Source organism: Montipora capricornis, chromosome 6, assembly GCF_036669925.1.
Source record: "Montipora capricornis isolate CH-2021 chromosome 6, ASM3666992v2, whole genome shotgun sequence".
NCBI classification, from domain to species: Eukaryota; Metazoa; Cnidaria; class Anthozoa; order Scleractinia; family Acroporidae; genus Montipora; species Montipora capricornis.
Window position 1 is genome coordinate 70659048 of NC_090888.1, and position 27190 is coordinate 70686237.

The 27190-nt window shown below is 38.8% G+C and overlaps 3 protein-coding genes and 1 long non-coding RNA gene across 5 annotated transcripts in view; 2 read left to right on the forward strand and 2 right to left on the reverse strand.

The window, feature by feature from the left end:
* LOC138053531 (serine-rich adhesin for platelets-like) overlaps positions 1-10065 on the reverse strand; it is a 27095-nt gene extending 17030 nt beyond the window's left edge. Inside the window, exons 1-5 of the mRNA XM_068900159.1 lie at positions 9916-10065; positions 4408-4499; positions 2187-2247; positions 1281-1362; positions 178-230 (exon numbers count right to left, since the gene is read on the reverse strand). Coding sequence (XP_068756260.1) covers positions 178-230; positions 1281-1362; positions 2187-2247; positions 4408-4499; positions 9916-9952 — 325 coding nt within the window. The 5' untranslated portion in view covers positions 9953-10065. The remainder of the gene's footprint in view (positions 1-177; positions 231-1280; positions 1363-2186; positions 2248-4407; positions 4500-9915) is intronic.
* Positions 10066-11423: 1358 nt separating this feature from the next.
* LOC138053530 (forkhead box protein O-like) lies at positions 11424-14498 on the reverse strand. Its single transcript, XM_068900158.1, has 2 exons — positions 14028-14498; positions 11424-13895 (listed from the first exon to the last, which is right to left on the reverse strand). Exons 1-2 carry the CDS (start codon positions 14346-14348, stop codon positions 12537-12539), a joined length of 1680 nt encoding a protein of 559 aa, XP_068756259.1. The 5' UTR covers positions 14349-14498; the 3' UTR covers positions 11424-12536.
* A 2861-nt stretch (positions 14499-17359) lies between these two features.
* On the forward strand, positions 17360-23726 carry LOC138053532 (uncharacterized). Of its 2 annotated transcripts, none has more exons than XR_011133223.1 (2): positions 17360-17490; positions 23498-23726. It is a non-coding gene; the product is annotated as an uncharacterized lncRNA (long non-coding RNA). The 2 variants fall into 2 exon arrangements; XR_011133222.1 differs by lacking the exon at positions 17360-17490 and adding an exon at positions 23155-23279.
* Positions 23727-25465: 1739 nt separating this feature from the next.
* Positions 25466-27190, forward strand: part of LOC138053529 (DNA polymerase zeta catalytic subunit-like) — a 45137-nt gene continuing 43412 nt past the window's right edge. The window contains exons 1-2 of the mRNA XM_068900157.1: positions 25466-25900; positions 26381-26455. Of these exons, the coding sequence (XP_068756258.1) occupies positions 25575-25900; positions 26381-26455 (401 nt within the window). The 5' untranslated portion in view covers positions 25466-25574. The remainder of the gene's footprint in view (positions 25901-26380; positions 26456-27190) is intronic.

Genomic DNA, 27190 nt, shown 5'->3' on the forward strand with positions numbered 1-27190 from the left:
CAGGTATTTCCATATCATTTAAATATGAATGGTACATTATAATGCAAATACAATACACAAAGAATCTTAATCTCGGGAGATTTGAATTGGGTACAACATTGAGTTAGCCGATTAGGTCTATTGACAAGTAAAATCAACAAATGTTCAGGGCTGTAGAAGAAGGAAGTGTAAACTTACTAGCTTGACTTCCCATATTGGTTTTTGGTGCTACTGTTGGAATGGTGGCATATCTGGAAAAAAGTATCACACATCAAAGTTGTTTTAAAATAAATTAAATTTTTAGTACAGCCAGTCCTGTTCAAAATTCAGATGATAACAATTTCATTTTGGACACTAATAAATAAAGGCAAGCGGGATACAAACAGACAGGAAGCTGACCCCTAACATTAAGAATATAAAAATTAATGTAGCTTGCAGAGCAGGAATTTTTTGATTAACACCCATTGAAAGTGGTTTTCAATTAACTTTCTTTGAAAGGCTGCCATATTGGAAGTGCAGCAAGGAGAGAATTTGGAATGAAGTAGAAGGGGTTTGTTAATTAAACTCACTGTCGTGTCTTCTGTTCTAGCCTGCAAGCAGGCTCTCTGAGGGACTGGGGTTGGAGGTACTCCCACCACAGAGACAGAGAACCTGCTTGCAGGCTATCCAGAAACAGTTCTTTTAGTCTTTTCGTCCAAGATAGCACCATAGATTAAATCGAATGATTCACCCCTTTTTAACCAAATATGCCTGCTCTGGAAGAAAATGAAAGTGCAATTCAAATAGCATAAAACTATGATAAATCTCCAAATTATTTTCTAAGATTAAAATGAATCATTTTACAGATAACATACAAGTATCACATGGGAGAGCATGTAGTCATTATGATGCAATAAATAAATAAATACAGTAACTTTCATTCAGGTGTTTACTCAATAGCGTCCTTGAAAACATCTATCTACATCATTCGACAAAACATTCCAGTTGTCTGTATACCTAATCCAAAAATAGGGTTTCCAAATCTCATGTCTATTTAGAAGATCAAATTAAGGCATTAGAAATTTAAATACATAATTTTCTTATTAAGTATCATTACAGAAACTGTAATTTATGAAACTTAGAATTTTGTGTGATACTTGGGTACAATGATACCACAAAGGTCTTTATACCTTCTTATTTCAGTGACTAATGTTTACTGTGTCTACTGTTTTCTGAAGCACAGTGTAATTGCTGCATAGAGACCCCAAATTTGCAATAAAAAAGGACCCACAAACTCACCAATGTACAAGTACTCAACTTACTTCAATCGACCAATCACAGTGTCCAAGTCCTTCCACAAGGATTTTAAAACAGCTGTACCGGTTGGTTTGCCATTTTCTCTCCCTTCAATTAAAACAAAATTAATACAAAGTAGTGATAATAATGATACAAAGTATGCAGCAATTTCTCAACAGCAATTAGATAATTTGACAGTCTGCAAGTCGCCAATCAACAAATATCCGTAACTACTGCAAAAGAACATGACATTGTACAAAAATCTAGGCTGTATCTTCATTGTCATCTTGTAAGTAGCAGAGGCAATAATATTATTATGACAATTTGTATCACATTAACAAACACAAGGCAAAGCTGAGATTATATATATAGGAAATTGTATGAACGCGAGTGCACTTCATGATTTCTGGGCACAAGTGACGATCTCAAAATTGTGCAAGCCATAGGCAAGTGCAATAATTATTATTTGAAAACTTTCAAAACATCACAAGTAACCATAAGTTAATCATGAAATGCACAAGCAAGGTCACAATTTTTTCATTTATCATATACTCAACAAAATTACTCCATCACTTTGTTTCCATAGCAACTTCCGTGTTGCACTCTATAACCTCTTTTGCACTTTATAACCTACATGTATTCATGCATTCATAATAAACCAATCAGAAATGTGATATTCTGTTGAATAACTATATAATAAAACATTTTATAAAACATGATTACCTGTGGCTCAACAATAATTATTAATAATAATTATTATTTTTGATTATTATTAAATTTCAGCATTGGGTGCTCACTCTGTGTAATAAGAGATGCTTTTATAAGAAACTATAACAAAATGTTTACAGTGTGTAACTGAATCAGATTCAAAGATGTTTTTTTCCCCTTCTTGCATTATTAGAGGGTTATATACATAACAAAAATGTCTAAACCTGTCACTATTAGTTGAGAGTAATCCTCCAGGATTGTTTTGAGGTCTGATGTCAGAAAAACCTTAAAAAAAAACAAATATGAGTCATTTTGCCACAACTTTATTACAGGTTCAATTTCTTGTATTTTAGTGTCATTGTCCTCCACACAAACACTGTCCAGAATAATTATCCTTTTCATCCTTAACTGAGGTGCTCAGGGATAATTGACACTTGAAGTTGCTATTGAAGTTTGTAAATAATTATTATTAACGCCCATGTCGCCAGTGGAGGGTAGGTGCCCAGGAAGCCTGGGGGCTGCAACCGCAGTCACATCCCCAAGGCGCTAGAACACCCGACTGGCCTGCCCAACCCGCAACCAAGCCACGAGCCCCCCGCGCCAGGCCCCCCTAAGGCACCCGTCACACTTGAGCCAGATAGCTCAGTGGAATAATAATAATAATAATAATAACACACAAAAAAAAAAAAAAAAGAGCACAAAAAAAAAAGAAAGAAAGGGGGGGAGAGGGAGGGAACGCCGAGAACCACTAAACTCCTAAACCGACTCACAACGCCACGCCAACAAACACGCTGCAAGCACATTGGACAACGCATGCACTACGCAGGAATACCGCTGAACCATGTCAGCCCCAGGGCCCCCCCAACCTAAAGAGTGCTGCAAACGCTACAAAAACGCATAACAACGCTGACAAACGCCTGCAAAACGCTACTGACCGGACTAGCTCCCGGTCGTGAACCATGTAACTATAACAAACACTACAGAACGCACCAAAACGCTGAACAACGCTACCAGACGGCCAAGACACTAACAACCGCCTGCAAAACACTACTGACCAGACTAGCTCCTAGTCGTTAACTATGTTAAATTTTATTTAACTATATTTAAAATACTGCAAAAAAAAAAAACAACAACAAAACAACAAGGGTGCAAGGCAACCACAGTGCAATACCATCGGCGGGTCTGATCTGCAGGTCGCAGGTCACAGGTCGCGGGTTGAAGGTCATTGTTTTACCAATACAGAAAGTATCCTAAACATTCATAAAAGCTAACCTTAGGCCTAAAAACTTTTGTTTAGGCCTAAGGTTAGCTTTTAAGAATGTTTAGGATACTTTCTGTGTTGGTGAAACAATGACCTGCAACCCGCGACCCGCAACCTGCAAATTAGACTTGCCGCAATACCATGAAGCAAGGTAACAACTGTTTGGGGTTATCAAGCTGTAATATTTCAGACAGAAAACACTACAGAACAAAATCAGGACAAAACTCCAATAGGGACACTGTCACAAAGAAAAGGGGACACTTGATAACGAAACATAGGACTTGCTTCCCACTAAAAATGCTAAAAAGGCTCCCCTCAAACTCAAAAGTTGTAAATTTGGATTTTGACTTCAAACACAGGTTTGGAAGTCCACATCAAAATTAATGTGGTAAGAACATCCGTGACACACTTGGCTATCGACTTGTGTGCCACTTTTAAAGTGGTACTACGACCAAAAAAACAATCCTTTTTTTCTTTGGATTTCAAAACTATGTTAACTAAACACTAACTGACCCAAGTTTTAAGTTCTGATTTTAAAAAGACACCTGTTTATTTTAACTACAATTTTCGTATTTATTGGTCCGCCATTACTAACTTCAAAATGTTGAGAGAGCTGGGTCGAGGAGAAAATGACGTCAAAGACTCACTAGTATAAGAATGCAATCCGTGTGTATGCGGCCGAATTAACATGCAGCTCGGGAGTTTCGGGCTTTCAGACTTTTAAACCCGTGTTTTGCATATACAATAAATTGCGTTTACACGCTGAAATTTTAAGCTAGTGAGTAAATGACGTCATTTTCTCTAGATCCAACCCTCTGAGGTCCAATCGGCCAGTTTTGAACGTGAGTAATGGCGGACCGTGAAATCCAAAACTTACACTTAAAATACACAGCCTTTGGATAAAACTCAGAGCTCAAAATTTTTCCAGTTAGGTGTTAAGCGAATACGCTTTCAAAATCTGAAGAAAAAAAGGAAATGATTTTTTGATCATAGCACCACTTTAAGTTCTTACCACATTTTGATCTCATCTGTGATCTATTGCTGAAAAGATACACGGCAACATTATGGTATATCTATTTGTCAAATATATGTAACATAATTAAGATTACAAGACAATCGTGGAATCTACCTAAGATAACGATAATGGAGAGAGAAGGTAAGGATACACCACTTGCACAGGCTACCTGATCTAATTTATTAGTGCCATTTTCAAAAAGAGAGCATTCCTCTTGAAAGGCTGAGCAAGTCTTGTGAAATCCTTCATCACTCAAATAACCTAATAAAAAAATCAATCAAACAAAAAATTAATTCACTTTAAAACTGACAAAGGTCTGCATTCATGCGCATAATTACGCACTTGATGAGTTTTTTGTAGTCTGACAATGGTACCATTGGTGCCACATTGTTCCTTTTTTCTGATTCCCACTGGTGTAAATGTCAACCTTAATTGTCTTCTATAAATCAGCACCATGCAATATCTCAATTTTTTTGAGTGAGATGCACATGTATAATACAAGAATTCTTCAGCACGGTAGTTTAAACATTAAAACATTCCAGATTAAACCAAAAAATCAAAATCTTTGTGTAGATGTGGGGTTAAAATAGGGAAAAGCATCCATTCATAACTGCAAAAGGTTCTTAATCCACATTTACCAGTAACAGAAAAATGAAACAGTACCAATAATAATCCGCCTGCGAGTGAAGACAACCCGACTCAGGTCAAGTGTATTGGACATGATTGTATGAAGATGGAATGAAAACGATAAACGGCAAATTATGAAAACTGTCCCTGTCAAAATTGTATAAGAACAGTGACGACAGAAGGGATTTTTATGTGAATTCCTAGTGGCAAATTAAGAGAAAATCTAACGACTGGATTTTTTTTAAATGAACAAAACACTTTATTACGCCTCTCTTTTAACTAGTCCTGTTGCCATAGCTAGAGCACAAACCTGAGCCAAAATGCGACAATAAACCCTTCTGTGGTTAACCTTCACTCTTGCAAAAAACGCACGCCCAAGTATAAAATAATAAGTAAAAAATTATGTGAATTAGGCACAGGTAGCTGAAAACTGTTTGGCCACCTTGAATCAAAAAGGGACTTTGCCAAGTGCTGGAACATCTACATGTATAACAATTAAGCTTATAATTGTTAGCGGAGCTCAGGCATGCAAAGTGGAGCACCATGGGTAAGATTTTTTGGGAAATCTATCCATGCGGGAAATTTTGGTTATGACATCATGTATATCCATCCACCGTCGCCCGTACAGACTGTCGGGATGGAGGTGGGGAGGAAGGAGGGAGGCAATTTTCCTTGGCCTGAAAACGTTTGCAATGTGTTGACAGAGAATCTGGAATACTGTAGGAAACAGACAACTTCTTTAAAAGACATGTTTCGGCATGCTTATGCCATCATCAGTTTAATGAGTTCCTAAGTGTGAACAGTTATAAAGTCTACAGGTAGATGAAAAAATTATTACCACATGACATAATACAAAAGCGGGTACTATTTACAGCGTGACACCAAACATCAAGGTGTAAACTAAAACGTGAGAAAAGTGTTGTAATGCTGCAATATATTGTTTGTTAAGTTCCGGTTTGATCTTATTTATATAAAAAACTTCTTTGAGTTTTAAATCAATTGAGTTGCTGGCAGAATCCAGAATACTAAAGCACGAAGGGGAGTATTTGTTCTTACATAAAGGAGATGTGTTGAAATGCTTAAAAATATGCGAGTATTTATCACTTTCCGTGTGTTCCTTTATCCTGGTAGAAAAGTGGCGACAAGAAAATTGGTAAACTACCATGGATTTTAGAGCAACAGGAGTACGATCTTTAACAATAAACATGTTTTTAATTTTGAATGAAGTGAAAACTAATTTGATAGTTAGGCCAGATTTGCAAAAGCGCTTAGTAAGTTGTTGGAGTTTAAGTTTCGCTATTTTGGAATAATGGCCAACAAAAGGGAGTTTAAAATAACGTGTATTATTGTCATCATTAGTGTTCCGGCTTTTTTGAGAAAAAGACCCGTCAAGATACCGCTTGAAAGTTCTGTCAATAATGTGCGAGGAAAATGAATTACGTTTCAAGGTGTCAGAAAGTTTATTAAGATCGTTTTGAAGGCTGGAGGAGGTGTTGTTGATTTTATAGATTTGGTCGATAAGAGTTCGGATAAGGCCAATTTTATCGCATGATGGAGTAAAACTAAAGAAATTTGTTAAGAGACCAGTGTAAGTTTTTCTTATGAAAAAACACAATCACACGAAGAGTTGTCGACAAGTATGTCAAGAAAGGAGAGTTTACCATCATTCTCTTTCTCAAAAGTGAATTGGATGTTAGGGTGCCGTGAATTGATGTAATCAAAAAATGGTCAACATAGCATCCTAAGCACATTATTGACAGAACTTTCAAGCCGTATCTTGACGGGTCTTTTCTCAAAAAAGCCGGAACACTAATGATGACAATAATACATGTTATTTTAAACTCCCTTTTGTCGGCCATTATTCCAAAATAGCGAAACTTAAACTCCAACAACTTACTAAGCGCTTTTGCAAATCTGACCTAACTATCAAATTAGTTTTCACTTCATTCAAAATTAAAAACATGTTTAGTGTTAAAGATCGTGCTCCTGTTGCTCTAAATTCCATGGTAGTTTACCAATTTTCATGCGCGGGTTGTAATTCCAGTTATATTGGCGAAACTAGTCGCCACTTTTCTACCAGGATAAAGGAACACACAGAAAGCGATAAATACTCGCATATTTTTAAGCATTTCAACACATCTCCTTTTATGTAAGAACAAATACTCCCCTTCGTGCTTTAGTATTCTGGATTCTGCCAGCAACTCAATTGATTTAAAACTCAAAGAAGTTTTTTATATAAATAAGATCAAACCGGAACTTAACAAACAATTGCAGCATTACAACACTTTTCTCACGTTTTAGTTTACACCTTGATGTTTGGTGTCACGCTGTAAATAGTACCCGCTTTTGTATTACGTCATGTTGTAATAATTTTTTCATCTACCTGTAGACTTTATAACTGTTCACACTTAGGAACTCATTAAACTGATGATGGCATAAGCATGCCGAAACATGTCTTTTAAAAAAGTTGTCTGTTTCCTACAGTATTTATCATACTTGCTACTATTGCAACCTTATGAAGAATCTGGAATATTTCAACAATCACATTTATAGTTTTTTTGTGTGAAATGTATGTCCAGTCGTGAGCTGCTTTGTTTGACTGTGAAATTGCAGTAGAGTATGGGTACCAGAAGGCAAAAAGAGTCGACCACGGGAGACATGGCCCAGAACTGTGGAAAGGGAGCTCACGGAGAAGGACTTAAGAACTTTGGCCAAGGCAGCATCATTTGCGGCAGACAGGATAGCTTGGAGGCAGAGAGCTTGCAGCCCAATTCTCCATTAGGAGATCAAACAATAGTTGTATATATTAAGCGAACTTACTACTCTGTAGCTTCACTTTCTAATTAGGAAGATTTTTGATGTTGTTCTAAACTGAAGAGAGAGGGTGTAAAGATTATCAGTCAAATGGAAAATGTTGTGAAAGAGATTACTGTGCATGTAATTTCAGTTTTAGTTGTTGATTAAAATTGTTCCTCATTGTTTGCAAGGCTTGTTTGTTTACTGCTATCAACTCAGAGGTGTTTGATCATTGTAAACTGTACACACTAATGACAATTTTCTACTTTATACAGAAGCATAATTATTTCCATATACACTATATTGCTTTCTGGGGTTACAAACAAGAGCTCCACTTTTAGGCTTAGCCAGTCAGTATAAAATGCAGACTACAGGCTGGGTTTAAAATGCAGACCGAGGCATGAATTGTCATGATAGGGTCACCACAGTTCGAAGAGATAAACATACATGTAGCCTCGCTTACCTTGCGGAAAAACAGCGAAAAGTTTAACGAAAACAGTAAGCAAAGCAAATTGTTTTCAGTGAACTTGTCCAAAAAACCTCATTCTTAGGAGTACACTATTTGTATACGGCGTACTTGCCCCAGTCTTTCTTATTAAACTTTGCTGTACGAGTCCCTGTCTAGATCATTATTTTGCACTGTCACACAACAAAAAAATAAAATCGAAACCATTCAATGGAAAAAGCCAAAAACGTTGGATTGTCATAGGAGACAAATTCATAGATCACCTCTCCAATTCTCAGATCTGTGCGTTACATCAACACACCTTGCGAATTTGATGATGTCATTGTACTATGTGAAAGTCAGTGTGTCAGGAAAAAATTTTCAACTTATCAAGCTAAGAAATTGAAGCAGAACATTCTTTTTTTTTTTGGGGGGGGGGGGGGGCAACATAAGTGAAATGCTGATTGCAGAATACCTGGCCAACTTTGAACGGCACAAATCTCTTGCTTCTGCGGTCCCGCAGTGACCAAACAAAATCATGCAATTAAGTTAGGTGAACGACTGCTACAATAGTGCCGTAGTCAATGAAAAATGAAGTCAGAGTTAGTTTAAAGACTGCTACCGCAGTGCCGTAGTCAATGACGAATGAAGTCTGAGTGAGTCGCACGACTGCTACCACAGTGCAGCAGTCGATAAATAATGAAGTCTGAGTTAGTTTAAAGACTGCTACTGCAGCGCCGTAGTCAATGAAAAATGAAGTCTGACTTAAATTAAAGACTACTACCGCAGTGCAGTAGTCGATGACGAATGAAGTCTGAGTGAGTCGCACGACTGCTACCACAGTGCAGCAGTCGATAAATAATGAAGTCGGAGTTAGTTTAAAGACTGCTACCGCAGCGCCGTAGTCAATGAAAAATGAAGTCTGACTTAGTTTAAAGACTACTACCGCAGTGCCGTAGTCAATGACGAATGAAGTCTGAGTGAGTCGAACGACTGCTACCACAGTGCCGTAGTCGATGAATAATGAAGTCTGCGTTAGTTGAACGACTGCTAGCGCTACCGCAGTGCCGTAGTCGTAGAATAATGAAGTCTGAATGAATCAAGGGCAAAACGATCTCGTGAAAAGTGTAGTTAACCGAACCTAAAATTTTTATAATTTACAAGAGTGCTATGGCCTAATCACTGAAACAAGCGCTTTGGCTTAATCAGTAAACGAGTGCTTTCTTCTTCACACGATCTCATGAAAAGTGTAGTTAACCAAGTAAGACTTTTAGACAACGGAGTTGTTATTCATTTTGGCGACTACGGGACTGCGAGAGCAGCATTGCAACACGACTGATTAGATTCTCATTTCAACGATTGACGACTACGGGGCTGTAGGCTGCGGGCGCAGCGTTACAACACGCCTGCGGCACTGCGGGAGCAGTTTTCTTTAAGTTAGATATTCTGCAATCTAGCCGAACGCATATTTTCTGAACGATTTTTAAACAATGCGACAATTTAGCCAACAGCCTGCATTTTAAAACTCAGTCTGCAGTCTGCATTGCAGTCTGCAATTTATAATGACCGTCATCATCACCATCAATGGGGTGAAATTGCCGATTTCGTTTTGTCTCAATGGCAAAAATTTCTAGCAACAAGAAAACGGGCTTCTGGACACTCAGCAATTCTAGAACTTGTTCAAAACGAAAAAAAGCACTTCAACTCCTAAAGAATGTTATGATATATAGGTTCCTGATCATCTGCGCGCTTAGCACGTCTCGAAAATAATAACGTTACAATCAAAGTTCTTCACATTTAAAAACTTACCAAGTACAAGTTTCGCCACTATACAACCCTCAATCATTTTGCCCAATATCGGAAAGATGTGTTGTCACAGAGAATCATAAACCAGAAGCCTCTCTTTTCCAAAATAAGAAACAACGACAGTCAGAAATAACCAAATTTCGCGCGAGAGAGATTCTCATAGCAGACACAAAATTGCGCATGTCTGCGACGACTACTACGTCATCCTAACGTCATCTCTAATGTAATGACTTATCGTATTGTATTCCAGACTAAAGCAACGAAACACATGCAGCACGACATTTTAGAATTTTTTCACTGAACTTAGAGGAAAAAGTATCACAGGTTACAACAGGGATGCTTTCACATCACAATGCGTCGACTGCAATTTTTGAGCGATTTTTACGTAAAGAAAAAATGAACTTAAGGCAGCTAAGTTCTTGGATTCGTGATGTCTAGCATGCCATTGTGGTAGATTTTTAAAAATTCTAAAACCCAACGCGTCGCGAATTGAAAATGATCGGTTCTAAACAGGTTTCGTAATAGAGATGCCCCATTTATGCCGCCTTTAAAAAAAAATCTCGGCAGCTGAAACAGATACAAACCACCTGCAGATGAAATCTTGTTTTCATTTTATCAATGAAACATCATCGATCAAAATTTACGCGGAAAGAATGCTCTTTTATTATGACATGGCCCGAGCCCTTTTCTGTTCTTCGTACAATTCACTTCCCCAAGGGGGTTTACATCTGATGCAACGAGAACGGTGTACAATCCCCTCTCGCGTGGTTTTAGCCATGCGTGACGAATAACTGAAGTGCCGCACAAAAGCGAAGGAAATGTCAAACAGTTTAAAATAACAAGCAGAAAATAAAAAGTGTCAATTTGTTATGGCTTGTTCCCCTGAGATCATTTTGCATTTAATTTTATGATCCCCTCTGGTAATTTGAAATGACAAATACGTGCTCCCATAACCCTAGTTTGTACAATGCTGCAAAAACCGGAAACTGAAATAATTTACAAGCACTGAAAGAGGCATTAAATGGGGAGGAATGTAAATCCTCAAAGGTTCAGCTGATCAAAATCATGTGTTATGCTATGCTGTCACGAGACAATAATTAAATAAAGGCCTCTGCATATTAGCAGCTGAATCAATATTAAATAATGGGTAGTTAAAGAATAGCCTACTAGAACCCAAAATGACACCATGAAACAATGTTTGTCTTGTGTTTGAAACGGACAAAACAATTGGACCTGTCTTCTCTGCGGGTAACACGCTTTGAAACAATGGCTCAATCCTCTTAGAATAAGCCCTTAAGATTTGCATAAATTCACCGCCTAAAACCCACAACACAAGCACATGGAAATGATGTGCTTGTTGAAATCTAATGATACTCTCAGCCATTGATAGCCGGAAAATGCTAAGACTCTTACTACAGATACTCAATAGCACCTGTAACTGGCACAAAACCTCACATTCTGTGGTTAATGTTTTAACCTTAATTTTAAGTATTATTAATAACTAAATCGGCTGCCAACATAAAATAATTTATTGTCTTCAATACCATAAATATAGGCATGTAGATCGATATATATATGTATATATATATATTTTGTATGACTTAACGCACAACATCCTACTACCAAGCTAAGCATACTCAAATCTTGGCTGGCTATTACTTGTAATATTCACAATATTACAAAGTGTAAGATTTCGAACTTTAACAAGGCACAATTCACTTTGAAATGGCTATATGTCTCTACAATGTGTCACGTTAATCACCAGAACAAATTAGCCTCATTACAAAACATTGTGACCAGGAATGTCCTCGGAAAACATAGTAAAATAAGAATAAATGTAGCCAACTTGTGCTTAACAATACATCGTAATTCTCTAAAAATAATACTTTAGAATTGTATGAACTGTACATGTACAAATTTAATTTAGGCAGCAATACTGCAACAGAGCCAACCTAAAAGAAGCACCAATGAACATCTAAACCATCTTTTATCAACTTTAAAGCGATATTTAAAAGTGAGCTGGAAACTCTCGCTTAAGCAAGACAGGGTCTGTTTCGGATAGTGAAGAACATACTTTGGATGAAATAAATCAAACTATAGTGCAACTATGAACATGATATTTGTCGGAAGCATATCGTCCTCTACTGCTTGTGCTGGGTGACCCAGTGTCAGGTGAATGACAAAATACAAAAACCACCTCTCCCCTTCATTACAATTAGTAATATCTGCCTTTTTTTACACAAAAAAGAAGTTTCACCTTCTATTTCCAGATATAGTGATTCTTTTTGTTAAAAAAAGTTGAATGTCAACAAAAATTATTTATCTGATAATGTACAGATGAGTTGTACATCAACAGTGCTGTGCAGTGGCACAGATAAAGACTCATCTGTGGAACACTATAGAAATTTGGCAATATGATCAGCTGCGATTATAAACCAAATTGAGCATTCTTTTACTCTGTCAATATTGTACTGTTACATCGATCAAAACGAAAATTCTAGCTTTCACTTGACCTGCAACACTTCCATTACAAAATGTACAAAATACCGTTTCTTCACCAACGATCTCTAGCTGTGCTAAAGCAGTCTTTACACTGACAAAATTAAATTAAATCTCCATTTAAATCAGTACAGACCAGAGCGTAATTCTACATTGGGCATCTGATTAATAAACTGATCTACATTGATATCAAATCCGCCATCCCCCATGTTCATCTCATCACAAATGATACGATCGATGTCGCAGTCAAACTTATAGTCCAAGTTAAACGAATCGAGTTCAAGAAGATCGCTAGGAAATTGATTATTGTTTGTCATCCTGCTCAACGCATGGCATGGTAAGGAGGAATTCAATCCATTTTCTGGCATCATGAGCACCGGTGTAATCTGCTGCTGTTGTTGCTGTTGCAGGTAGGGGTCGGCGAAACTATAGCTTCGGTTGTGTGAGAGTTCATTTATACAAGAATTCGTAAAAGTTGCTGGAAAACTTGGATAAACATTCGCATGAGTCTGTTGTATCTCCATGTCTTGATCGCGACGGCTTACATCGTTCACACCAGCCGGGGTATTATTCTGACGGGGGGAGATTTCTTGAGGATTGTGAAACGGCCTCGGAAAATGAGGCTGCTGTTGTCGACCTTGCGGGTAAGTTCGCAAATTCCCGTGAAGTGGTCTAGGAGAAGCGATCGTTTGTGACGTGAGTTGACTCTCTGGACTTAACGACTGTTGTGGGTGTTGAATAGGTTGTAAATATCCGCTGCTATTGTAACCTGTGTCAAAGCTGTTCGAAATGTTGGAAGTTATGCTATTCGAAACGACCATGCTGCTCAGGTCATTTTGTGATGGCTCGGACGGAAGTATCGAAGGCTGAACTGGAGTTAAGGTTTGCTTTAGTCGATTACTTTCGGCAGCAGCGAACGAGATCAAGCTCATCGAATTGGCCATTTGTGATAGTTGCTCATCGGCCACAGGGTTGGGCGTACTCGCCAAGTTGAAATTATTCGAAGGCACATGATCTTCGCCGCATAATTCAAGTTCGTCACCATGAGAAGGAATGGGAGACAATCGACCACCAAGACTGCTTACAGTCGATGCATTCGACGAAGTTCGCGGTCTGGCAAAGCTGTCCCCAAGTGGAAAAGGTAACTGCGACTCCGATTCTGGAATTGTTAGCAACGAGTCGGAACTGGAGCTATTTGTTGGTGAAACGTTCCCGGGAGAATTGGCTCGATTTGCCTCGCGTGCACGATTCACAGACAGTCGTGGACTCGAAGGAGACTCACCGTCTACCTCCTTTATAGTTTTCTTGGTTCGTCCTCGTTTCCTTTCTGTTTTTGGCGCGGAGTCGAAAGAGCTAGAGCGCCTTCGGTTTGGTTTGCTAGTCTTAGCATCAGGGTTTACCATCCACCAAGAGCTCTTGCCATTTCCTTCGTTCTGTACCCTAACAAACTTGCTGTGAAGGGACAAGTTGTGACGAATTGAATTCTGCAACAAAATGACAAGCAAAGTTGGACTACACTAGATTCAAATTATCGAAAGTGAAACCATAAGCAAGTCAGCCGTTGAAAAGGCTTCATGGAAGATGTACCACCTACAAGGAAATAGCATTACACGTACCTTCCAGCCCGCGGAGCTATTGCTGTCTCCCTTGTCCCTGAAATAGGGAACACTATTTACCATCCAGTCATAGATCTGTGACAGTGTAAGTCGTTGATCCGAAGAGCTCTGAATAGCCTGAGTTATGAGGTCTGCATAGGACAAGTTGCCCCATGCATTTTTTCGAGAGTTTTTCTTGGGGCCCTCGCTGAGCTGCTTTAAGTTACTAGCTTGATCAACCTCACGCTCAGATTTTGTGAACTCCGAAGGGTCGGGGAGCGGCCATGTATTCGAGCGCGGACGGTTGTCTCGCCTCTCCTCTAAAATCCCTGACTCGTCCATTTCGAAACCAGGTCGCAGTGAAACGAAATAAGCGACAGCTGCCGGTAACAACAAACCATGCACCCTCAGAACGAAGTTCACTCCGCAATTCGGGAAAGCAATTTTCTTCAAACACGCCGCGATCGACTTGGCTATATCGGAAAATTGATTCCCCCGTGACGTCAGCGGTGTTGTCACTGGTGATAACATTAAGACAAACGATTGGCTGATGACTCCAAGGGAGTGACGTCGGCTCCGCCCTCTCATATTAGCCAATGAAAATGAAGCACTTCCCGGGAACATGAGCCAATCAAAAGCTCGAGTTTAAATGCACTGCTGGACACCCACGCGCGCATATTTTTTGTTATCATTCTTTTCGAAGTTTGATTATTATTATTATATTGCAATTTTCGTCAGCGAACTGGAAACTCGTCGTTATAATATATAGGGGAGCCTCACGCGACTGAGTGATTTGGAACATTGTGAATGTCATAAAACTAAAACTGAGTCGCTTGTCATCACAATCGAGTTACTTTATTTGGTTTGATAAATGTCGTACACTCGAAGTAAATTCATCTCATTTTTCATACGATATAACAGACGAGAACAAGCGTCATAAGAAAGTATCGGATTTCCTGCTCAGGTGCACTCGAATCTCCGGAAACATGTATTAGTGTGCGGTTTTAAGTTCGCGTATCTGCCACAGCGATGCAATAGCTCCCTAACTGATTTGTCAAGTACACAGAATAATTGCATTCTGGAACATTTCAAGTGTTCGCCTTGTTCTCCCTGACTTGTCCTTTCCCTTTGATCGCTTTGTCTTTTAAATTAAATTAAACATTCCGCGTTTTCCGATTTACAGGTAGATTTAAAGTCGTTAAACGTTCAACTGCCTGGCTTGAGTCTTCTGTAACTGGTGGCTGTAATGACGATTCGATAATTGGCTGGTTATAGGATCCAAGCCGGCGACAAACATGAGACATTAATAATTTAACGACAGACTAAGGGCACAAGTCCAATATTTCTTCCATTTTACTTGTTTCCGGACGAACTGTTTTGGCCTCAAACGAACGATCCCACCCGATACTTCACCTGTTTCCCATGCACACCTGACATTCACCTTGAAAAAATGTTTGATAAAGTTTGGTTGGGTCTTTACTTTTTGGATTTCAACTTGGTTACCACCAAGTAGATCAGGATTTTATGTTGTCTGAACAATCTTCCTCTGCCCACTGTCTTCAAAAGTGCAAATGTATAACAAAAGTCTCTGGTTTTGACTTTATTTTTAATGATGTTACGGCTCATTTCGCACATTGATGACAGTCACATTTACTGCGACTTTACACAAAATCTTCGATCTTCAAGATACCACGAAATGTCAAGCAAGTCTCCATCAGTAAGACTGTACGATACCAATCACTGCCAGTGCGATATTGCACAAAACGATTAGATCAAAGCTAAAATATACAAAGCAGCCTTACGTTTTTGCTTGCATCAATTCAATGCGTAAAAATTCCTATTGCGCAGATAAATTTTAAACTACGTAGAAGGTCCTCACCAGGATTTGTAAAGGTAGAGTTAAAAACGTTTGAACTTCGTAGTCATAACCTCAATGAATTAAGAAAACATTTGCAAGGAAATAATCCGCACTAGAAATGCTAAAGCTCTAGAAATTGGGCCAGTATTGAACCGGAAAATAAGGCACGAAGACCCTTTGTGATGCTTTATAATTTCAAGTACACGATTTTGTCCAACTTAAGCGTATGGTTAAACCAGACATTTAAACCCATCAGGGGTTCATGAACCATGCAGATACTTCTTGCGTCATTTGGTATACGACTTTTCGTGGATTAACAAGGAAATAAATCATAGTATTAGCTTGATAGGGCAAGGAATACGGGTTTTGTATCATTTGTTGTCTTCAAAAGTTAGCCCGACAGGCGGAGTGCGTCGTGTGCTATCATTTTCTCACTGAAATAAGTACTCACCGCGGAAAACGTCTAGATTTGCAAACAATTTCTGGTCGAAAAAAAAAAATTTGCAGAAGCTTGTCTGGCAATTAACTATATACCTGCACAACATTGCCAAAAATAAGATGCATAGTTGAGCTATTAAATCACCGATTAGAAGGAATACCGAGTCATGTATTAATCAGTCATCTCGAGCTGGAATGGAATCGAATCATTGAACTTGAAGTGCAGAAGTATTTATGTACTCTTGCGCACAGGCAAGAAACTTAATTAATAGTAATCATGTTTCATCAACGTATGCGTCAATTGGATTAAACGCCCTTTCTTGTGTTTCGCAAACGATCTGCGGTTTCCCGACAAACGGAAAACTTTGTACGGTAAGAGCAATATAATTCTGACCAATAATTATTGTACTTTCAAGTCAATTAGACAACTGAATTTACTTTTATTTTGGTTCTATCTCCAAACTGACGTTATACTTCTTTCATTTGGTATGTTCTCAATTTTTTGGTTTAACAATCCAGTCTGAAGTAACCGTTCAACATCTGGAGTGGTGACTTGAGGCAAGAGTGACTTCGACGTAAAAGCACATTAAAAAAAATAATAATTATGCAACCGAACGGACCGGCGAGATTGTTGCAAACAATCACGAACAAAGCTAAGCTCAGGATGGTGGATTCAGGTGAAACCATGAAAGAAATCCCCGACTAAAGCGAGGTCAATATTTCTGCCATGGAGGGTTGGCAATTGTGTTCGCAGAAACTGAATTTGTCAGTTTGGACATTTCAAGAGTAATATCTGAGTGCATATATCAAGAATAGTTTAAAATGCTTAGAAATATAAAATGAACTCTTTTTTTTTGAGAGGGTATTTGTTCATTGAACTCTATCTGATATCGATCATTTTACGCCGAAAGAATTTATTTGATGACAATCAGGGACAATGTACACGCATTTGTGTTGCGTGGGTTTCTTGTGTATGTTACGTTCAAAATTGGAATTTTCACGGACGAACGTCATTTTTTTTCCATTTTTCAGACCTTGAAGCGGCAGTCTTTATCCATTAACAATTTATTAATGTTTTTTGCGTCACGAAGATCCCGGCGGGGAAGTGTGTGGTGCGATTCGCCACAAAAAAGACTTTGCCATCAATTTAATGGAAAACCGAACAAAGAAGGCCACTGGAGAGAAATGGTGATTTTAAATATAAGTGTTTTAGTCTTGACAATTTCCTTTTATTTATTATTCAACGAAGTAATAAAATGACACACAGCAAAAGGCACTTTGATGCACTGTGCCGGATCCCCCAGCAGCGACGGAAGGGCAGAGTAATGGCTTGACGCAAACTTTACGTAAGCTTCAGAGCAAACAGAAGTTCAAAATACTAAATATGGACATTAAGTTCTTTCCATGACTGAACTGTTTTGGCTAACTCAGTATGTTAGTTTGACTGGGACTGACCTCTTAGCCCTTTAAAAAATCCCGCCGCGTGCTCTCTTGACCGCAGTCAGTGTATATTTTGATTTTGTGATATGTTTGGCTTTCCTTTGTTTTGGTTACAGAGATAAACTTGTACGATGATAATGAAAAGATATACCACTCAATTTATGACGAAAAAACAATTAACCTTTAATTTATCCCCGACCGTCAGTTGATCAATTCAGTTGATTGTTAGGTTTTGTCAAAAAGCGTGCCTAACATCGACCATCATTGCTATCAAGAACATGTAATACTTGTATGTAAGTTTGCGGTCTCATGCTTGTATACAGGCTAGCATTAGTTGTTTTATTCCATACATTAAACTTATTTAACTTGATTTAAGGAACTGAATTACGGTCTCCGTGCCATTTACATCACCATGGCTTTGAATCGTATCTTCGTCTCTCAACAACCGTATGGCAGAGCTTCAAGTTCTCGAGAACATCAAACATCAGTCAATTTTGAGCGATAACGACAATAGTTAGGGCCGAAAGAATGAGGCAACTCCATAGTTCTTTGTGTCTCCATCAATTTCCGCCCAAACCTTGTGATAATAAACTTAAGGTGCCAAAATAAAGGCTTGTTATCAGTAAAGTTAATTTCTTTCCACAAACTTGTGGGGAGCTGCACGTAGTTTGCGCGTGTACGTTCTACTGTGCAATGCCGGTGACCGTCCTGTCGTTATCCTCCAGGGTGAAATACTTAAGAATTTTTCGCCGGCTGAGTAAATGATTATGTCCTTGAATTTTGTTTGAAGGCCGGGGTGTCTGTTTAGTTTTGTTCTGAATTATATCAATAGTCCAGACAGATTTTGCATATATTGGTCTTCACTGATGTGGTCGCAAAAGCCCAATTAGTCCCGGATAAGAAACTCAACTATGACGCCGGGAATGCGGACAAAAAAAAAAAACCGGTCTTCGAGACTAGGCGAGACAACTAGCTCATCAAATTTCCACCGGGTCTCATAGATGAACTCGAGAAGAAACCTCAAGGCTGCCGGGCTCGCCTCCGACGCGTCCTGATTTAGTTTGTCTACTACATCAATTCTGTTGAAAGAAAATGAATTCACTAACTTCATCGAGTTTAATTTGTGAAATGCGATATACCGAGAAATAGAGGCAAGAAAAGATGGGCTGTTCAGCTAAATGGGATTAAGGACAGGGTGTTAATCAACCTATCATAAAAACAGTGGATTGACTATTAAACTGAGACCACTCAAATATCGGTATGCCTTGACGCATACCTGAGATCTTCATGAGTATTGCTCTTTTTTCCCACATAGTCTACATAGCTGCCAGTCTTAGATACCGTAGCCGTATCCTTCAGTGCTGGGTCAAGATCAGTGATCCAATACGCTCTGGCCCAGCTATGAAGCATATTATCCTGTTATGGGTGTCTCCATGGATATTACATGGATTCGCTCAAGATTCCTTTGATGTTCTTAGCACCAATTGTCCAACTGCTATTTCCTCAACCTCGTTCTTCGAGATTTGGTGGAACCTGACGCAGTTAACCGGGCAAAGTCGATTTTCTCACACAATATCGACAAGAACGTAATAGTGTGGAACTCAATACGAGTAGTTATTTTCCCACAATTGGACATGAAGGCATTGCAAGCAGATATCAACTATTAAAATGACCCTATTCGCTTCTTTTGCACAGCATTCTCTGTTTGCAAGAGATTTCCTCTTTTATGCTCAAATATCTAGCCCCCCGATGACAACAAAATGTACTAACATAGATCATTGCTTATTTTAGGCCTGAGCTGTGTGTGAACGTCGTTCTTGTCTTCGGTCCAACACTCGCTAAGTTGCGGTTGATTCATCAGTTAATATGACACCACAAATTGCTGTCTGCTTCCTTATACACCCAGTTGTCACAGGAAACAACGAGGTCAATTATGTATTTCTTCGCATTATGTCAATAACGGAAAAATAACCTGCATAACTTCATCAGGCATGAAATGCTTTATTAGAGAATTGGAAAAGTTTCAACTTCAGTTTTCTCGCAATCTGGATGCATGCCCATAATTTCCAAAGTGGCAATTGTACATTTGACAATCGGCCAAATTTACCTACGGTTGAAAAACAACAGGTGCTTAGTGACTTGGTCGTCAGCTGAACGGGTTTGGTCATGACCTTGTGTTGTGAAACAAAGCCACGCAATTAACGGTAATTAACATGTTAACTTTTTCGTATGGTTCCATGCGCTTTCCAAGAGAAATCAGGAAAATAACATCTAAATATACGTGCTACAACTCAGAATCCCCTGACTCAGAGTTGTTATAAGCAGAGTTACCAATAAATTGGTAAGGTGAAGACAGCCGGGGTGTAATAGCGTGCAGTGCGCTAGTTATATTAACCGTTTTTCAAAGAGTTCGGTCGTGAAGAGGATTATGCTCAAGGTACTTACAGTGAGCCCACCCGGAAATTTAGTTTTGCTAAAGTTGTCATTAAATCGGGGTGATTTTACTGAATTCATCCCTGTGCACATAATACTATCATTGTAAATAAGACGGGGCAATGCGGAATAATATGCTATAGTAGTGATACAATTAACAAGGACACCGATTTGAACGTTTAGATTGAGTATGATTAAAATTCGCGGACATGTGGACTGATGCAATCTACCAAAGGGATCCGACTTTCAAATTTCCTTTAAGAATATTGATATCTATTTTACGTGTTATCCGCCACTTTTATCGAAGTTGTCTTGAAAAGCAAAGAGATATTTATCATGAAGAACTTGCATGAGAACGTGCTGAGTATAAATAGCATATGACTGACAAACGCATGTTTGATTATCAGTTAGATATACACCTTGAAAGATAACAAAAATGATCAGCTGAAAATCAAATCAAAGATAAAGTTGAATGAGATCTATGTCAGTAAAACGTTTTATTAAGGGTTACAAAAGAACAAGACAACGGTCAGTAGAATGTTTCGTACTTTAAAGAAATGGAAGCATTTCGAGGCTTTAGGCACACGTGACAAGCAACATCTCACAAAGAGCGCTTTAGGCTTATCTACACATAACGATAAACTCAAATTCATATTCTGATCCCTGTCCCACAGGCGTTGACAACTAAGTGGCCGATCACACGCCACTATGAAGTAATCATATGCGACAAAATTGAAAACCTACAAGGAAATTCGAAAATCAAAAGAGTACAGAAATTTTAAAAATATTGCTCTGGAAACAATTTAGAGGATATTACAGACTCATCATCGGAGAGAAAAAACAAACACCTGTCTTGAACAACTTACAGTCCATATGCATTTATTGCTTTTTGAATGCAGGATAAATAACGCATAGGTCACAATTTGGAATTTTCTCCGCTTTGCGATTTTTATCCATATTCCAGAATGATGTGAGCAGTGATAGGTAAGCGTGGTCTGGATAGTTGGCAAAAAAAAAATGCTTCAAGCATTTTGCACAGCTAACGAGCTACACGCGGTTCTTTGTGTATCTTTTGTAAGGAAAGATTCGAATAGGTGGATGAACAATTGCATGAATGAATAAATAAATAAAATTAGGGAGGGCGTCATGTGGAAAAATCGAAGCTATTCACTGAATTGTTCAGCGATGGATTTATTAACCCATGCAAGAACGCCAGAATTGGTGAAAGCCGAAGAGTACGGTCGTGGACAATAATTTAATTTGAAATACTTGAAGGCTGAAAATAGATGGCCTATTTTATGATTTACTTACAATAGCCCATTAAGAACCCTTCAGAAAAGGAATTTCATATATCTATTACACACTTGAAGGCCAAGTTCAAGGGAAAAATTCACTTTAGCATATCGGGTCATGTTATCCCACATGCCGTGAAGTTCAATTTTGCTTGATACATTTTGCTTTTATTAGCAGGCCAGCGCTCTGTTAGAGAAATCAATTTACAAATGCAATGTAGATACAGTATAACATCAGTTCACTTACCCATTTTAAGTCGCCAGGAGTGCTTTTCAATTTGTTACGCAACTGCCTTGTTTACTCACCGTGAGTTGCATTAACCTTGCCTTTTTTGGTAGGGTAAAATTTCAACCAAACGAGTAAAGAGCGTTTCGATAGGTACTCTTGTGCAGCGTCATTGGGAAGAGTGACACGATAATTTGGCTTTACCGAACGAGATAATGAAGATAAATTAACCATCATAATAGAGATTTACGAGCTGACGTTTTGACCTCAGCCATTCGTCAGAAATTTTATTTTGCATTAGAACTATGTCGGCTTGTATAAACAAAGCGGCAGACCTGGGAAAAATGAACTATTCCTTGCGCTTCTGGAAAAAATAAATTTTCACTCGAAAAAGGACAAGCAACAACTGCTTAATTTAAAGAAATCAATTGAGTGGTTCAACGTTCAAGTATCTCATTTTCATGTTGCGTTTTGTTAACCACTCAACCATGATACCACAAATCAAAAGACAGCAAAACAACCTTCCGTAGCTGGGGTTATGCCCCTTACTCTTCAGTTGCGAACACTGAATGGATTTTCATATGCTTTAAACTCTCGCAGATAGACCTGGCTCGGCTAAGATCTCTTGACTTTTTCTCTCAGAAAAAAACAAGTAGAGACAATGATAGCAAAGTCTCGTCTCCAACATCAATAGAGTAACACATGGACTAAGCACGGTCGGCCAGCGGATTGAGACCACTGGTCGTATTAAGTGCAGAACTTGAATGTCCAAACAAAAACGGATGAGAAAGTGCTACCTTTGTAATTACATCTGAAAAATGGTTAGGTTTTCCAATCTTGTCTGAAAAAGGTAAAACTATAATGAAAAAACGGGCAAAACCAAGAAATACCCTGTCGGATGTTGAAGGAACCATGCAAGGTGACATAGTTGGTGGCCTCCTTCGCAGCCGTTTTTGGGCTCGGTTCGAAACGGCTGCGAAGGAGGCCTATAGAAAGAAAGTTTAATTGAAAAGGAGAATATAGAGCGAGCGTTTTAAAAACGCATACTTTTAACACCTCGAACAAATGAGAAACGTGAAATGAGATCTGTCCGGCAAGGAGCCACAGCCGGGTGGCAAAACCTATCAGATGACAGTTTGACTCAGGCAGCATAATCCTCTTTGATGTATTCGCGTACATGAAATGTCGGAAAAGGCTATTTTCTTAGTATATCCCATTAAAGATCGAAAATAAACCAAAAAACTATCTATGGGATTTTTTTCTGTTGCGGAAATGGTTGCTTAATGAAGAAAGACAAAAGCCGGAAAAAGCCATTGCTGATAGTAGGTGTCGTTTAATCATGCACATGACTCTTGACTTCACAAACATTTTAGACACGCAACATTCTGGATAGGCTACGTGAGAAAATGTCTTTGTTCACGCTACTTGTTGGGTTTCAGTTTACTAATAATCCATAGACAATGGGTAGAATCCATAGTCCAGACCTCACGTGCGTTAGAAAACGCACGAGACAGATTTGAGGATAGACGCAACGAAAGGAAAGTGGGCATCAGAAACCTACACTTTAAAAACCTTACTCCAAAATGGTAACCGGCTTGTATAGTTCGCCTCACGCGAAATCTACCAATAGACATCGGTATGGTCGCATTAGCGTTTCTTTGAAGAGTCAAACTAGCACGTGTTTTACAAGGCTAGAGCATGCGAATTGCAAGACAAGTTCACGCGCGTACTTTAGACTGAACAGCTTAAAGAGCAGAGGTGTTACTGATTAAACTATATTAACTTAAAAGCTTTTCTCTTTCAGAAAAAGGATATGGCTTGTGCAATTCACTCTATGACGCTGGCGACAAATCGATTGAAAAGATGTGATTTAAATTTGACAAAATCTGAGATTTTCAAGCTAGGCGATGTGACGGAAGCTTTACTGTAATGAATTATGTTTATTTTCCATTCTATTTCCTCTTTAAATGTTGTTTTCCTTTTATTTTAATGTAGAGTTGTGCATAACAAATAGAACTGAAAATTTGCTTCGAGAGTTGTTTGTTTTATACGGCTCTGTGATTGAAGGACAAACATTTTAAAGCAATCTTTATGGGTCAATATCATGGGTGAAAACTGAGCAACTAAACGAATACCCGGCCACTTATTTTGCATATGAATGGAATGTATTGTTATATGCCTCGTTCTCCAAACGATGCCGCTACAAGAACACAACAGTGGTAGTTCTGAAAACTGTGCAAAGGTCATTCAAGATTTGTAAAAAGTCTTTTGGAAAGATATCAAAGGAAGCTTAAGCGTTATTCATTGTACATGTTCAGCCATTTCTCCAAGACGCTATGCATGCAGACGCTTGCATCTTTCCACGCTTATGCGTCCGTGCTAACGGTTTTCATAGCACCGTTAACAGTAACAACACTTCTTGGAAAGGGGATAAGTTCACTCTGACAATAAGAATATCTGCATTTTAAAGTGATCCTAAAATACCGAAACAATCACTCCTGTAAGAAAACCGAACGGAAGTGTCCGGGCAGGTAGGATTAAGTTGTAAAGCTATAGAGGAACGAACTAGACGGTCGTTTGATCATAAGTTTGCTTTTGATAGCAGAATTTGTGGTTGCTATGACAACCTCTATGTGATCCATTAATAAAAAAAGTAACTAGAGCAAACATATTGAATATGCTGGTCACGTATAAGCGAAATTAAAGAGCTCCACGAAAATATGAATTTGATTAAACATTGATGCAACACTGTTTGAACACAGACAATGGCAGTTTGTATTGCAGGATCACGTTTGCAAGTTTATTGGCAATCGAACTTCGACAGGTTACAACTTGACCTAAGATTACCGCATACATGTATCTATAAATTTTCATGTTAAAACTGCGGCTTCTTCATTTAGAAATAGCATTACTGAAATAAAAAACTTGAATGTCGTGGGAGAATACTGGTTTGTTTGCGTGCTCCACTGAAACGAATGATTGTCAGATTCTCCGCGATAATTAACGCTGATTGTATCTTCACCCTTTTGCCTTTTGGGATGCAGGAGGATGATGGCGCAGTGGTGAGAACACTCGCCTCCCACCTCGATTCCCAGGCGCGTTGGGTGAGTTTGTTGGTTCTCTACTCTGCACCGACAGGTTTTCTCCGGGTACTCCGGTTTCCCCTCTCCTCAAAAACGAAAATTTGACTTAATTTGAGTTTATTGTTCATTTCATTTTACAGTATCCCCAATTAGTGCTCCAGCGCAAGGATGACTAGACACTTTTAAATAAAGTTCCTTTCCTTTCCTTTCTTCCAGCTGCAGATAGAGGTGTTTGTATGGAGTTACCAAACATGTGATTGATTAGTAAAACCCAAAAGAAAGTTCTTCCCTTCAGAGTCATAAATCCCGTCTTAAAAATAAGTTTTAAAACACCGGGAATATGAGTGGGGTAACGTGATACGTGATGAACTTACAGTAGTACTTCCTCCTTCCTTGCTGACGTGACAGTATAATTTATCAGCACGTCAACAAAGCCTCTTTGACAAACGTAGGAATTCAGCCCAACGGCAGTGTTTCCTCGTTGTCATTGTCCCTGGCAATCATATGATAGCTAAGGACAGCACTAAAGCACACTTTCTTCCGTTTAAATGAGTGTGATATCCTTTCAGAGTTTTTAAGGCCCGTGTGAAGCACGCACGCGAGACGAGCCTTGCGCGTCACGAGAATATCACGCGCTTCTCGTGATTCAAGCGCAGTCTTTCTCCCATTTCTGATGGAAGACTGGGTCGGACCGAAACCACAATGGCGGAAAAAATCTGTCAACTCTGCTATTTTAAATTAGAAACCAGCTGGTTTGGGCTAAAACTACTTCATGGCGTTTCCATCACATAGAAAATCATGTTTTCTGTTCGGATTGTCAACAGTGATTTCTACACTGCCACTCCAATCCAAGATATTGATATCTGCAGCTCAAAATTTCGGGAAACTACAATCGACAAAGTTCCAGTCATACGTATCTATGGTGCTACACCAGTTGGTCAAAAAACATGTTTGCACGTTCATGGGGTCTTTCCTTACATCTATGTACCGTACGATGGGACCCAGCCGACTGACAAGTACTTGAAACAGCTAGCTGTTAGTGTGGATTTTGCCCTGCAAGTTGCTTTAGGAAAGGCTTCGTCTTCACGACAACATGTGTATGAAATATCAGTAGTGAAAGGAATGTGAGTGTAGACCAATTTATAGAATAAAAGGAGACCTAAACCATAAAAAATAAGACATCCGAGGGGTTATTATTCTTTTATCTATCGATATTTAACTTACAGTATTGCCAGCTGGGGCAGTGCCTTTAAGATCAGGTACTTGCAACACAGGTGGCCCAAGCTCTGTATTGTGTTTTGAATTTAGAGAGCTTGTATGGCGAGTTTTAGTCGACACAAATCAGAAGGCTTCGTAAAAGAAATAAGCACTAATGTTGCACTTTCTTGTCTGTTGTCTCTTTGTAATCGTTCTGGTGCCATTCTGTCCTCTATTTCTCGAGATATCCTTAAGCGAAGAACTCTGAGTCTTTCTTTTAGAGATAGGTCTTTGGCACAGAGTCATTTTACATTTGTCATACCTGTATGACCAATAAAAATGAAATTATTATTTTTTAAATGCTAGATATTGATAGTAGTTACTAACTTGGTTTCTATGTATTTTAGACCTTTTTATGGATACCACGAGGGAGAGCAAGAATTCTTGAGAATTTCCCTTTACAGTCCATTCCTGGTGACTAGGTGATGTGATCAATGCTTTTATTGTATTAGAGTGACACTTGAAGATTTTTTGATCCCTGGTGAGCTCTAAGCAGTTTTACTTAAAGCATCTGGAGACCCTCAAAGATGTTATTATCCCAGGGGGGGGGGGGGGGAAATCCCATATGAAACAGACGGGGATGCTCGTCGTCTCGCTTAGGGGTGTAAATTTTGGATTTTGGTCTCGCTTAGGGTGTTCCGGGCAAAACGCCAATATTTTATGCCACCAAGGTCTCGTTTAGGGTTCTGCAAAGTAACACAGAATTACGCGAAGAGAAACAGAAGTCAAATTTCCTTTTAAATTTTCTTTTTAGATAAAAGCATTCGATGATTATGCCTTTTTATCATTAAAACTCATTGCGTGTCGTATTTTTGTGTTTTTAAACGGTCTCTTTTAGGGGTCAAAATTTGCTTAAGCCACGCCTAGATTGGTCTCCTTTAGGGGTTAAATTCAAAATTTCCGACGAGCATCCCCGTCTGTTTCATATGGGAGTTCTTGTTGTTCCAGAACATTCTAGAAACGAAGTTGTCAATTTCTGTAATTAAGTTAATGGTCACGAGTTCGCCATTAATAGCCTGTTTACATGAGACTGTTGTTGTCCAGAAGTTTCGGATTTAAGCGAGCGAGCTCAAGTTTAAGTGAGATGTTCTAGTTACTTTAACACTGTAGTTGTTAGAGCGGTTTTCAATTGAGTGTCGAAAGTAATTTGCTAATTA